The sequence below is a fragment of the Stegodyphus dumicola genome, chromosome 11 (genome assembly GCF_044657685.1).
Source record: "Stegodyphus dumicola isolate Sdum_Otavi_A_Nest chromosome 11, ASM4465768v1".
Lineage (NCBI taxonomy): Eukaryota > Metazoa > Arthropoda > Arachnida > Araneae > Eresidae > Stegodyphus > Stegodyphus dumicola.
The window spans coordinates 121,141,538-121,156,871 of record NC_140778.1 but is presented as its reverse complement, the minus strand read 5'-3'; the positions used below and the strand labels follow the sequence as shown (position 1 = coordinate 121,156,871).

Sequence of the window (15,334 nt, the reverse complement as noted above, 5' to 3'; positions counted from 1 at the left end):
AGTATGTTAATGAAGACAGATACTGCGATTTCTACGAACATTTCTGGACCAATGGATATGGAAGAACTTATTCCCACAAATACATATGTCATCAAAAAATAAAAAGGATGTAAGTTAGTTTAACATCAAATATTCAAAGGGTCGGTTCACTTATCGATGCCCATTACAAACAAAACAGCAGCTACAGATAGCTATGATGTCAGACCAACGATCACTTCTAATGCTACAACAATTGCTAACAATATATATGCCAACCATTTGCCATGGAGCATCAGCTTGGTGTGGCATGTAAATGCACATAAAACCAAAGCATTTGTCAGCCTGCAAAGGCGGATAGCCCTCTTTATCACCATACAGGACTGCAATACTAAATCTTGCAGTCTTAAATTACTATATACGGTAGCACAAAAAATGGAAAATCGTGGCAAACGTCTTAAGATTAACAGTAGACGTCACCACACACGATGTCACCTACGCGAACATTGAAAAACTAGTATCATTGGCAAAATACCATCCTGAAAGATATAACTACGAGGCCTTCGCAGTTAGAAACTGTGATACCTTCTACTCTATCAGTGATAGAGCAGAAGTGACAGCAGAACTTGAAATGTATATCGATAGCTAAAAGATTGAGAATTGTACAGGCAGTGATTTATGCGCGAAGATGGGGAATAATTACATTTTGCAATGGTCAACTAGATTGAGAAACCTTAATTCTGTCTTTTAAGCAGAATTATTTGCAGTTATCAAAGTAGTAAACTGGGTTGCAGAAAATACTTTAAAACAGTTTTACGCATAAACAGCATCTCTATTATTGCAGTTATTTATGGTGGCGCCTCTGAAAGTGAGCTGATATATGCTATTTGAGAACTTATATCTTCAGTAGCAATTGTATATTCAGTCTGCAATGGATCAGAGCTCACGTAGGTTACGAGGAAAACGAAAAAAGTCTCGTATTAGTACATAATTCCAATGTATTTTTCATTCAAGAGCCTTTTATACCCATGCAACACAAGAACATTTGTTTAAATTATGTCGCCTGTCCAGCCCTCCCAGTCTTTGGCTTTAATGCACAGATAAAGGATTTTCTCCTCCAGAGGACACGCAATGACAGCTTAAGCATAATAGCAGGCCTGCTGTTATCATGAGTGAGCAGAGATGACAGTATCGTCATGAATAATCAAACTACTATCAATTATGACTAGAAAAATACGTCTCATCTATAATATATTGATAAATTAGACGAACCAAAGAAATTCTTAGATCTTCATATTCCTTTTGGCCAATGCATTCGAGGAAACCTCATAAAAAACTAATTAAATATCACCTCTACAGATGGTGACACCAATCGCATTATAAAAAAAATAATCGTTGAAAATAATACACATTCTCACTTCTAGGAGTTGCAGACAAACAAATAAAACGCTAAAAATTGTTATGCTGGTAATAATTAATGAAAATGAATTAATCGAAGACCTGAATGATCTAGGAAACATCTCTATGACTTAAGGGAAAGAAAGCCTCAACTGCTTCTTTACTTCATGTACCTACCATGAATAAAACAAACTGAAAGCATATTAAGCCTAACTGGACCCCGTTACTTTAAAGTGAAGATCGAATCTATTCGACGCAAGCTTTTTCTTGTACAATGTTACAGGCGTCGGAAATTAAACAGTTTTCCATACTGCACCCACCCACCAGCATCTACTCGCTTTGGGCAGAGTCATCTTAAGATTGCATCTAGCTTACCGCATTGAGCCACCAAACTACTAATTACCTGCTTGAAAACGCACCTGACTAGATACTCTGGCTGTGGCTTAGAATCCCGGTAACCTGTTCACTCACCGGACCTTTATTACAAGCCTGCCTTCGAAACCATATTTGGAGTCGAGCTCCTTCCACCGAGACTAACCTTCTGGAACGGGGATCTGCAACCCTGTACGTGTGGTATACCAAACCAGTTTACCAATATGATTCAGGATGCCCTACAGCAGGAAATATTTGAAGCAATTCGATTCCTGCGGCAGTGTATGCAGAGTTAGGGAATGGAGGTCAAGCATACAGATTAGAGTTTTATTGTGCATTAATTATGCTTCATTTAAAGGTAATTATTTACATAAAAATAAACAACATAAAATATAATTATTCCTTCAACATAAATCAGAAAATGGATATCAGACATACTGAATAGCCTTCCAAACGGTATAACGGTTAGGGGGGCCTACTGCGGTGCCGAAGGGACTGGATTCGAATCCCGGAGAAGGCGTGGTTGTAATTGGTCCTCCCTTTATAGGAATCAAAGGTAGCCGCCGATTAGGTAACTCCACAATAAAATGGAGTTCCGGCCTTAGGAGTGGCCTATGCTGACTATTCAAGTGCTCGCCATTGAACAAAACAGGGATACTGCAGATTTTCTGTGGCGAGGACGAGGTCAGACAGTTGCAATGTAGCATCGTTCAGGGATTCAGGTTGTTTTATTTTAAAAGCGGCGTTATATTTATATCTTTATTTTACTTTTTTTAAAGCGATTAGCTTTCTGTGCTGCATGTCTAACTCGTTAAACCGAATGCTCTCGAAAGAAAAGAGTGACCGTGCAAGCGTCTAGTTGTATAAGAATTTAAGTAATAAAGTAGCTCACTCGGAAACAGCATATGGATTTATTAAACGAATCCCCCTGAATGATGTTAAATCCGTATATTACCTAAGATTCGGATTTAATATCATTCAGAGGCATAATTATATAGCAATTAATATGGCATCTAGATTTTGTTCCTTAGTTATCAATGAATTATTTGCTTTGATATTATGTAATTGTTACCTAGATGTAGCTAATGAAAAGACTCCTTGAACGATGCAAATTTCATCAAGTTTCGTTGCATAGATAATGAGGAAAACAGAATTTTGTCGCAGAAATGATATATGTAATTGTTCATGTGTTCGTGCCTGTGTAAGGAACAAAATTCCTCTTTTACCTATTAAAATGAATAAATATTAAATATTTAATGAACAGCTGTTCATTCTGCTATTGAAATACAAATGTTTCTAAATCACTACCCATAAGGTTTAACAAGTTTATAACAGTGCCAAGTAAAAAGATAAATTAATTTACCTATTCTGTTTCTAGTGGCTATATGCCTAGCTTGTACTACATCGAAATATCTAGTATAGAGCTCCAACCTGTAAATGTAAAATAAAATAAAATTTCATTATTTTATAAAGCGCGCTTCTCATAACATGAATTTAATACAAGTGTATTGTTTAAAATTACAGCATTTTCAGGCAAAGCATCTAAAGATAAATAAAAGAAGAAACCTAATGTTCCCGATATGCCTTTGTTTTCCATTAAATTTGTATAAATCTCCGAATAAATATTTTGACTACATAACTAACACTTATATGTTCGCGTAGTAGAGCTTTCGTTTAGAAAGTTGGCTGCCTTTTAAATTTTGGTTGGAAAGTTCGTGAGACTTTCAGAATCAAGACAAAAAAGATCTTATGTGTAAATCGCATGACTTCCTTGAGCGGAATATTAAATTACACGCATTTTTTCTTGCATTTCATTTAAACGTATTGGCTTGAATTAAATCTACTTCGTCAATAGCGCATAAACCACAACAGAATAAATGCTCTCCTTAAAATTCAATATATTTGTTTAACATAGCGACACTCTGGCGCTAGGTTCACTTAACAGTGTTACATTTCATTCATTTTTATAACTCAGAATGCACAAAGTTTATGTCATCTGAAGAATTATCTAATTGTTGCCACATGCTCTATTCGAATAGTATAATAAATCTAAACGATGAATAAAAGAAATTCAAAAAAAAAAAAAAGGCAGTTTTTTTCACAGAGATTCAGTATTTCTCATTCAATTAATTTCGTTCTCACTTCGCAAAAAGGCAAAAATACTTTAAAAATCAAAACATCTGTATTAAAAATTAGGATGTAAACCTTAACACTTATTTCCTCGAATAAATTCCAGAATGGATTAATCATGATTTAATTCGCAATAATAAAAAAAGGCGTTATCTTTTTTATTGCAAAGGTTACTTTCTCTAGATTGGCAACAAATCTACTATTCTGCTGTTTCAAATGTAAACAAGCAATAACCCATGGCAAAAATTATTAGATTTAGCGGCACTTAAACAACTTTTAAATTGTTGATAACTGTAAAATTATTGCACACAGATTTACTAAAGGCATAAATACTTAACCGGAAGATAAGAACAACATAATTCAATCATTTTTAAAGCCAAAAATGCACAATTTACAAACATATAAGAATAAAGAAAGTGAGATCACAGAATCGGATAACAGAGTGGATATATATATATATATATATATATATATATATACATACATATATTTATTCCTTTTGGTGCCACCGATTGCAACCAAAATATGAGGTGCACATCTACATGTTATAGCAGTCCTATATACAAAATTTCAAGATTCTGAAGCTACTTCAAGATTCTGAAACTTTTAGAGTTATGCGAGATACGTAAGTACGTACGTACGTACACACACCACAAAAAATTCTCTTCTGAATCTATTTTAAATCAGTTTTACAATTTTTTTGGGGTAAAAGAATCCTTTATTATATCCTTACTTACAGATGTAACGCAACAACATCGTTAAATTGCATTCGATAGCGGTCAAAATGGATATTTTTTTTGAATTACGATACCCGAAATTTTTCACGATTACAATAGTGTGGTGGGAACTGTAACTGTAACTAAGATTATGTAAGAGCGCCATCTGGATTAGGGTGTCGTCAGATGAGATGAGACGTCAACGATAGTGAGGACAGACGTGTCCAAAATGTTTTGACAATTATTCTTTTTACTTTTCTTTTCATTTTAATGTAAATAAATAAATCCTAGTTTTTATCTTCATGAGTTATAGTTATGCTTATCATCAATCCTTCCCCATATATTGGTGTCAGAAGTGGGATTCTGTGCTCATAGTTGGATTGTGCCATTTGGATTACTAACGTTCACCCAAACGGATTACAGCTGAGCAATTAACATTTATCAATTTCATTTTGACTGTATAATTGTTTCAAGTAATAAACATGCCTTCAGAAGAAAATTTTGTAAAGTTAAAACGAAAGCGCAGTATTGAAAGAAGCAGTACTACGAAACTAATTTCAAAAACTGATGTTGCTTTAGCAGATGAAAATGTTACATGTGATATCTTAGACGAATATCTAGAAGTTTTAATAGAGAAAATGAATAAACTAAAGTGCTTAGATAATCAAATTGAACAATTCATTGATGTAAACTTAATTAAGGAAGAAGTAAACACTAGTGTGGGAATCGTGCCTCAACGAAGCACCAGATATCGCTATCTATCTCTACTTTCAAGAAACTCTCCAGGTAAACACATCTTCACTTGGTTCGAGAAGTCCGACAGAAGCGGTCTAACAGAACGCTCGCGAAGGAGCTACAACTAGACGTTTACTGGTCGCGCGTAGGCGATCGGACTTCGAACTTATCTAAAGTGACCGCACGTAGGTGGTCAGCTGTGACTTTAACATCTCCATACTGGAACCAGTGTTGTGATTACTCTCCTAAACATATTTAATCCATTTGTACATACTCATTCGGTTTATCTTTTCTTCTATGAACCAGGAATAAAAACCTGATACTTTGAATCGTGAGTGTGATCTCTGTTTGATGATAAGACGTCACCCTCACAACTATGGGGGCTCCAAGCCGGCGAACTTCAAAAAAGGTACTGTGAAAACTTTTCCTTCTTTAAGATAGTGATACTCGTGTTTCGTTTTAAAATGAGTTTCTTAAATAATTCAAACAAGAGTGATTTAAAATTAATTGCCGAAAGAATTGGAGAGAATGTTCCAGAAAATGCTAAAAAAGCTGACATTAGAAAAATTATAGAAAATTCTGATGTCTTCAAAACGAACATTGAATTTGTTCGTGGCGTTGTCAAATCGATCGTCGAGGGTCGGACGCCTAAGGCAAGTAATGAACACTATCTGTTAGAAATCGAACGTCTTAAATTAGCCAAAATTGAGAAGCAAATTGAGCTAGAAAATTTAAAATCACAATCATTATCGGGTGATAGAAGAAACGCACAGACTAGTGTTGAAAATTTACTGAAAAGTGTTAAAACGCTTACAATCTCTGTTCCTGAGCGGCCAGAGGCATTGCATTTGTTTTTCATTTCATTGGAAAAAGCTTTTGCCACCAAAGACGTTCCCAAAGACTTACAAGCTGAGATACTAATTAATTTGCTAGGGGTTAAAGCGAATAATGTTTTAACGTATGCAACTGAAGAAGAATTGTCGAATTACGAAAACCTAAAAGAGTTGTTTTTAGCTTAATTTCCGCCGACACCAAGAGAGATTCTGAACATCTTTAAACATGCTCAACGCGCAGCAAACGAGTCGCATGTTCAATTTGCATCGCGATTGACCGCAGCATTTGAATACTACTGTCAGGTTAGGGAGGTACAAAAGGATTTAAAAAAGTTATTGGATTAATTGTTGCAGATAAATTGTATGAAACTTTGGATTTCAAAACGAAAGAATACATAAGTGTTCGTGAGGGGAGAACATGGTTTAATCCAACACAGTTAGGGCGAGAATGTGATTTATATTTCTCATCCCGAAGAAAATTATTGTCTGAAATACATAACCCTAAAGTTCAGTCTAATGAATCGAAAGTACCAAGTGTTCAAAACCAAAGTATTAAGAATGACTCATTCCGTCGTAGCAAACCTAAAAGCAAACCGGATGTCATTTCGTCGACGCCAGAGAGATCATGATACGTCTGTGGGGGAAGGGGTGAAAATTTTCATTTCACTAGGGATTGCGTAAGACGTAAACAAAGCGAATCGCATAAGGAAACAGAAGGAAAAAACAAAACAAGTGTTAATAACGTCAGTTTTATTCACGAGTTGCAATATGCTAATATTTTCATAAAAATAAAAAAATAAAAGCACTTATCGATTCAGGCGCTCAAGTTCCGGTCATAAATTCATCATTCATTCAAATAAAGACACTGTTGGACGGTAAAATAATACTTAGCTCATGTTTTGACGAAAAAAAGAGGCAGATATCGCTAGAGTAGGATTATCTTTAAATAGCAATTCACCAAGGTTAGAAATCATTGTTGCAGCCGTAAATAAATTATCTGTTCCTTTAATTTTAACACCAAACATTTATTCCCAACTTCTAAAAGTAAGTCGAGAAGAAAAAAATGAAACATCTAATCCTGATACCAAAAATGATTTTAAAAGTGAATCATCATTACAAGAGTGTTTTTTTATTAAATTTTGCAAATGTGATTGACGAATGTGATGTGGATTTCTTGCATGTTACTGATGTGAACATTCGTAAGGATTTATCGTTATTGATTCATAATTATAAACCAAATAAAACTAAAGACACGAATTTAAAAATGAATATTGTGTTAAAAGATGATATTCCAGTATCGCAACGGTCTCGGAGATTACCGTTTGCTGAGCAAAAAAATGTTGATAAACAGATAGACGAGTCGTTGCAAAAGGGGATAATTAAACCATCTTGTTCCGAATACGCATCTCCAATTCTGTTATGTAAGAAACGTGATAAAACATATAGATTATGCGTAGACTTCAGACAGTTAAATAAAAAAGTAGTGAAGGATTCTTTTCCTATGGCCCAGGTAGAGGAAGTATTTGATCATTTGGGGGAAGCGAAAGTTTTTTCAACTTTGGATTTGAAAAATGGTTTTTCCACGTTCCAGTCGATGAAAGATGTACCAAATATTTAACATTCATTTGTCATGCAGGTTTATTTGAATTTTTAAGAGCACCGTTTGGTTTGACCACAAGCCCTAAAGTATTTTTAAGATTTATCTATAATGTATTCAGGGAATTAATAAGGGATAATACAGTTGTAATTTACATGGATGATTTTATCATACCTTCCCGTGATGAAAAAGAGGGATTAGAAAAACGTAAACGAGTTTTAAATGTAGCTTCAGAATATGGACTAGAAATTAATTTTTAAAAATGTCAATTCCTTAAAAGAAAAATTGAATTTATCGGTTATTTAATTGAAGAAGGTACAATTCGTCCATCTCCAAATAAGACCCTTGCAGTTAAAAATTTTCCTCAACTTAAGAACGTTAAGCAATTGCAAAGCTTCCTAGGTCTCGCAGGCTATTTTAGAAAACTTGTACCTGATTATTCCAAAATAGCCAAACCATTGAGTGATATGCTTCGCAATGGTGTAGAATTTGAATTTGGGCCAAGACAGACAGAAGCAGGCATTTGACCACCTTAAAGAACTTTTGAGCAAACGTCCTGTACTTATCATCTTTCAGCAGGGAAAACCTTTGGAATTACGGATGCTAGTAGTCATGTTTTCGGTGTAGTTTTGCTTCAACGCTCAGATGATGGACAGCTGCATCCAATCCATTACATGAGCAAGAAAACATCATCTCAACAAAAAAAAATGTCAAGATATGAACTCGAAGTGCTAGCGATCGTCGAAGCCTTTAAAAAATTTCGAAGTTATCTCTTAGGCACAAAAATCAAAATAGTCACAGACTGCGATGCATTTCAGAAGACAATGCAGAAAAAAGATCTGGCACCAAAGATAGCTAGATGGGCACTGCTACTCGAAGAGTTCGAATATGAAGTTATCCACAGACCCAATCAACAGATGAGACATGTCGACGCATTAAGTAGGCATGCTGTGTGCATGGTCACTCGTTCACAAAGTGAAATCCCTACTAAGATCGCAACAGGCTGATGAGCGTCTTCAATTATTGAAAACTCTGGTCGAGAAAGGACTTAGAGATGACTATCTGCTAAAAGATAATGTGTTGTATCTGCAGGAGAGAGGTCGAGAACTCATCTTGTGCCGGAAGCGATGGAATTCGAGATCATCCGTGGCATACATAACAAAGGACACTTTGATGTAAAAAAGACAGAAGATCTGTTGAAAAGAAATTTTCATATTTCGAATGCTACAAAGAAAATAGAGCACGTTATAATTAACTGTGTCGAGTGCATCCTCTGTAATAAAAAGCGAGGCAAAGCAGGTCTATTGAACCCAATCCCAAAGGACAATATTCCGTTAAGCACATATCACATAGATTTTGTAGTACCCCTGACATCTACAAATAAGAGATACCGACATATATTTACAGTGGTAGATGCTTTTACAAAATTTGTCTGGTTTTACCCAGTCAAGACAACATCAACGGCAGAAGCTGTACAGAAACTACAAATCCCACAAGCTGTCTTCGGAAATCCTTCAAGAATTGTCTCTGACAAGGGGTCTGCTTTCACTTCAAAGGACTTTGAGGAATACTATAAAGATGAAGGAATTTAGCACATACAAATCACAACAGCGTTCCAAGACCCAACGGCCAGATCGAAAGACTTCATTGAACCCTTATCCCAATGCTTGCAAAACTGTCAGTAGATGATCCTGCCAAATGGTTCAAATTTGTGCCTGACGTCCAAAGAATCATCAACAGCACCGTCAGTATATCAACGAAATTCACTCCTTTCGAGCTGATGACAGGCGTGAAAATGAGAAATAAGGCAGACAAAAGAATTAAAGAAATTCTCGACGAAGAATTCCTGAACTCCACCATCCAGGAGAAAGAGTCTATTCGTGAAGAGGCTAAAGCGAATATCTTAAAACTGCAGGAGGAGAACCGAAGACAATACAACCGGCGTCGTAGAACCGCTCCACTCTACAAAGTCAACGACCTAGTAGCCATTAAAAGAACCCAGTTAGGAGGCGGTCTCAAGCTAAGACCTAAATTCTTAGGATCTTATAAAGTGATCAAGATTAAGCCACATGATCAATTCGATGTAGCCAAAGTAGGATCACATGAAGGACCTGAAGCAACTTCCACTTCGACAGACCACATGAAGCTTTGGTCTGATGACATCGCAACTTGGGATCATTTTGCAAACTATTTTTCAAATATTTCTTCTTTTTTTGTATTTTGTGTTTTACAGATGTATTCCAGTGTTCGGAGGTCCTCACCTGTCGATGGTCAAGCATGTGGGAATCGTGTCTCAACGAAGCACCAGATTTCGCTATCAATCTCTACTCTATAGGAACTCTCCTTTTTACTTCGTACAAGGAAGTAAAAAGAGACTATAAACAATAAATTCAGAAATGTTGCAGAGACGACAGGTAAATGAATCACAATAACGTACGTCTCGTTCACTACCTAGTATTATACGTTCAACAAAAATGGCAGGAACTGAGAATGAAAAGTAATAATATATTTAACTAAGTTACTTTAATTTGTTTAGAAATCATCTACGTTATTTATCAAAACAAATACATCAAACATGTTTGCAGGGAACTATAAATTTTCTCACTGAAATACTTCGATAACATTTAATGGCAACTATTTAGCATGAAATGTAATAACGCATTTACTAAGTTACTTTAATTTGTTTAGAAATCATCCATATTATTTGTAACCAAAATAAATACTTCACACATATTTGAAGAAAAGTATAAATTATCTCTTCGTTTAAGTATTTTGACAATATCTAAATTCATGAAGATATCTGAATTTTTCTTTTCTTATGCTGCTTCTAAAATAAAAGAAATTGGCTTTAAATACGTTCAATAATGAATGATGGATACCGTTTCGAAGAGTAATCAGCGTAAACCTCACAAAAGCTGTAGAGTATCATACGGTAAAATTCAAGTCCCAAAGATACCTGACAGAATGCACTCATTTCAGTCTAATTGACTATTTTTGCTGTAACTTAAACAATACTGAAGTTAATTCATTTTTATGTGTTAATTTTACTTCGTTATTGCTTTAAGTCTGCAGTGGAGCTCTTGCTATCCATTCATCTGCTTTTTCATAAATAAAATACAAAGTGCTGAGTTAGCTAAATAGAGATATTCATGTGATTTAATCGATTTTCGATACGAATATAATGTTTGAAACATAGTAAAATTCGTATAAAGTTACACTGATTCCATATTTAATAATTTGGTAAAAAGTGTAATAAATGAGAACGTATATTCTTTGGAAAACAATTTAGAATTTTTGGGGCAAGAATCATGAGAACATCAGACCGGGCTCAAATCATTGATTTTCCAAGTGCTGGCCGCATGTGCTACGAGTTATGCAGCAAAAGAACCCATAAGGCAAGGCGGAAGCATCTCATATTCTCGCTTATTTAAATGACGCTTAGCGCGACAGAATGAGATGCAATCAACTAAATCCAAATGTTAAAGAATTACCGTCAACCAAATATTAGACGAACCCCACTATTAAGCAATCTGAAATGTTTATAATAAGGAGCTTGAGTAATTTCATATACTAATTCAGAAGTCAAACAACAAAAATCAGCGTTATACCTACAAAATTTTCACAGGACTAGTTTCGATGGTTTTACCGAACCATCATCTTCAGCTGCAAAACCGCAAATGAACAAGATAGGAAATAATGATTAGATAAAATAAGAAAGCCTGGACAAGAATAAGCAAGTGGCGCCATCTGTTGGCGAAACCAGAACTAAAACATAATTTCTCTAAAAGCCGAAGGCAAATTTGGATTGGAATTAGGATCGTTAACTAGAACAGAAAATGTAATTCTTTTGATGTAAAATCATTATTCACCAATGTCCCAGTGGAGGGTGCATTGAGATGTCTAGAAACCAGACTTCGCGAATTTCATTTCTCTTGCATCGAAATTGATGAGCTAATTTCTCTCACTCAACTCTGTTTGAAACAAACACATTTTGTTTTCCAAAATAAATATTACAAGCAAACTGAGGGATTAGCCATGGGAAGCCCCCTCAGTCCCATCCTGGCTGATATCTACATGCATTACTATGAATCAAAATTGTTTGAAACTTTAAACTTCCCGGCATGGTTCCGCTACGTAGACGATACTTTTACCCTGTTTGAAGGTAATAACGATGATTTAAATAAAGTTCTTTCAACAATGAATTCTATTGATCCTGCTATTCAGTTCACTTTTGAACTTGAGACTTGCAATTCTCTTCCGTTTCTCGACATTCTGGTCACACGTAACACATCCAACTTCAGTACTACAGTTTACCGTAAACCTTCATCGGTTTGCCTTCCACCACACTTTAAATCATGTCATCCGACTAAACAAAGTTAGCTTCATTTTATTCCTATGTTTTCCGTGCTCTTCAAGTTTGCTCCTCCAAACTAGCCCTTGATGAAGAACTAAATTATTTAAAAGCAATAGCTATTGACAGGGGCTTTTCACCCAACATTATTAATCAAGCAGTTAAAAAATTCTCATCTGAACACACTAAAAGCCACACTCTTATTTTAGGAGATTATAAAAATTCTGTTGTCATTCCCTTCTTTCCATCAATTAGCTATAAAGTTGCACATATTTTGCAGAAATTTAACTTTCGGGTTGTTTATTCTCCCATCAATAAAATTCCAAATTCTATACTCAAGGACCCCATTCCGGATATGAATTTCTGGGGTATTTATAGGATTCCTTGCCAGTGTGGTTTAATTTACATTGGCCAAACTAAGAGAGCCTTAAAATTTCGCGTCAAAGAACATGAGGCATATGTTAGAAAAAAGGAAACAGAAGTCTTCTGTTGCTCAACATTGTTGGTCCGAAAGTCACACTTTCAATTTTTCTGCTGCCAAAATTATTCAAAAAACATCTTCCATTGGAGAACTGGATTTTCTAGAGGCATTTCACATTCAAAAAAATCTTTCTGTTCTAGTTAACGATCCTAATTCCAATTCAAATTTGCCTTCGGCTTTTAGAGAAATTATGTTTTAGTTCTGGTTTCGCCAACAGATGGCGCCACTTGCTTATTCTTGTACAGGCTTTCTTATTTTATCTAATCATTATTTCCTATCTTGTTCATTTGCGGTTTTGCAGCTGAAGATGATGGTTCGGTAAAACCATCGAAACTAGTCCTGTGAAAATTTTGTAGGTATAACGCTGATTTTTGTTGTTTGACTTCTGAATTAGTATTTATTCGGCGTGTTATTGTGTCTTAATTAATTTCATATACCCTAGCCAGGATTCGAATCATAAATCTTGCGATTACTAGTCAGACGTACCGGTAACACAGCTGCAGAAATGTGATCTTATGCAAATGCAAATTCAGACCAATGATATTGCGAAGCTCAGTCACGTGATTTCAGATTTTCTCTTGTATCTGCTGCTCAGTTAGGAACTCTCAGTTAGTCAACTCATGCATTGCTCTTAGCCCTTACTCTAATATTTCTGCATAGACTTAAATCAAGTTTAATCTGCATAAAAGATGATTTTGGACTTAGCTCAACTTACTGCCTTCCCTTATGACTTGCCACTTAGACCATTTTCGCCTTCGAGCGCGATGCTTGTGTACCCTTGATTTAAATAAAAAATTTATGAGCGGCCAATGTCCAACCTGAGTTATTAGTAAAAACTGTTTAGTAGTTGGAACTAAAAATAAAACTTACGATTCAAGATTCACAGCGGCAGGAGTTCCGAGGTAAGACCATCACTTCTTATATCATTTCAGTAAAACGTATATGTCAACAAGAAGACAATCGGAACGTTGTGATGTTTAGAATAGTTAAGATATTCAGAATTTGAAACGATTTTAACAAGATTCTGCTATACAGTAAACGCAGATTACTTCCTGTTTTTCTAAACATTAGTAATTACGAGATTACTCTTAAATTATTTCAGACTTTTATAGCTTAAAACTTTTTCTCAAAATATTTTCCAATTTTTTTAAACGGAAATATAAAAAATGAAACTAATCACTTAATTTTGATAGTTCATATGTTACGTACTTCACACCTTTCTCAGATAACCAATCTACAGCGTATGTCTCGTCTTGTAGCAGCTTCGATATTTTCAAAGCGTTGTCGAAATGGCTTTCGTTACTGAACGTTATCTGAAAAAATACTTAAATAGTTACTAGGTTTTCAGATTATCTTAAAGTATTAGAGTCGAAATAAATTTTAGAAAACTCGTTAATAAATATGAAAATCCTTACATTTTCATACAGTTCAGAGACGTAGGAGTCATTTAGCAGCTCGTCTGGAAATCCAATTCCTAGTTCCATGAAATTCACCTAGAGTTCGTAATAAAATAAGTATTTGCGTTTACAAGAGAAAATCTTTCTTAACTGATGACGGGAAAATTCCACAAAAATTCATTGGCATTACTACATATATGACTATGTCCATAGTATGGAAATTTGCTAGGTATTACTGCAATCAGTTTTGCGTAAATGGCGTTTATTTCACAGAAGAAAAACATAATGATCCAGAAGCTGACATTGTTAAGAAGCTGCTCCCTAAACCAGGAGTACTTAAAACCCCAAATGACATCGGCAGGGAAATTGACTCTCTCACTGCATGCTTAAACAATTTTTACTACGAGGCTACCAAAATCACTCAGAAGACAGATAAGCTTACTAAGTTCCCTAAATTTATTAAGGCACTCAAGACTGAAAGAAACCGGTTACGCAGAAGCTACACTACTACCTGGGACTCGAACACGAAAGCCGAGCTCAATACAATAAGTAAAAGGCTCAGAAGGGAAATACAGGATTGCAGGTAAGAAAACTGGAATGACAAAATGGGTTGTGATGGATTGTGATGCTTTCTGGCGCTTCAAAAAATTGCTTAAGCGCACGCACCAATGCGACAGGCCTGTAGTAGCAAGTGGTATGACAGCCTACTCTGATAATGATAAATGTAATATTTTCGCATATCACTGAAAGGAGCAATTTAGTCCCAACATAACAACCTGCAATAATTCGTTTCACAGCAAGTTCAAAATGAAGTAAATGAACGGCTGAACATGCCTACTGCACTGAATGCTAGCTGGGTCACTACTCCTAAGGAGGTAACGAAGATAATCTTTAAACTTAATTTAAAGAAAATCCAAGGCATTGACGGGATCACGAATCTCATGATCCGAAACTTGCCTAAAAGTGGCATTACTAAACTCACAGGCATCGTTAACGCTTGTATCACGTGTTGTGTTGCTACTTCCCAGAAAGCTGGAAATGTGCGAAAATATTTTTGCTTCCCAAACCCGCTAAAGACATCACTAAAGATGAAAAACTCACAGGCCGATTAGTCTTTTATCCAATCTTGCCAAGATATTTGAAAGGATTATCTTACAAACATTTCAGCCCTACTTGCAATTCCTACCTGATGAACAGTATGGCTTTAGGAGCGACTGTCTACTGCGAAACAACTAATTAGACTTGTTAAATTCATAGGATCCACACTCTATCATAAAAGCTGCACAGCACTGTTCATGCTAGACGTGGCCAAAGCATTTGACCGCGTCTGGCATGAGGCTTTAATCTA

General features: G+C 35.5%; 1 protein-coding gene across 4 annotated transcripts in view; it reads right to left on the bottom strand.

Moving 5' to 3' along the window:
• LOC118193840 (neprilysin-2-like) overlaps nt 1-15,334 on the bottom strand; it is a 151,041-nt gene that overhangs the window by 54,891 nt on the left and 80,816 nt on the right. For all 4 annotated transcript variants that reach the window (XM_085826482.1, XM_085826483.1, XM_085826481.1 and 1 more), the window contains exons 3-5: nt 14,005-14,082; nt 13,799-13,902; nt 3,110-3,177 (exon numbers count right to left, since the gene is read on the bottom strand). In XM_085826482.1, coding sequence (XP_085682608.1) covers nt 3,110-3,177; nt 13,799-13,902; nt 14,005-14,082 — 250 coding nt within the window. The remainder of the gene's footprint in view (nt 1-3,109; nt 3,178-13,798; nt 13,903-14,004; nt 14,083-15,334) is intronic.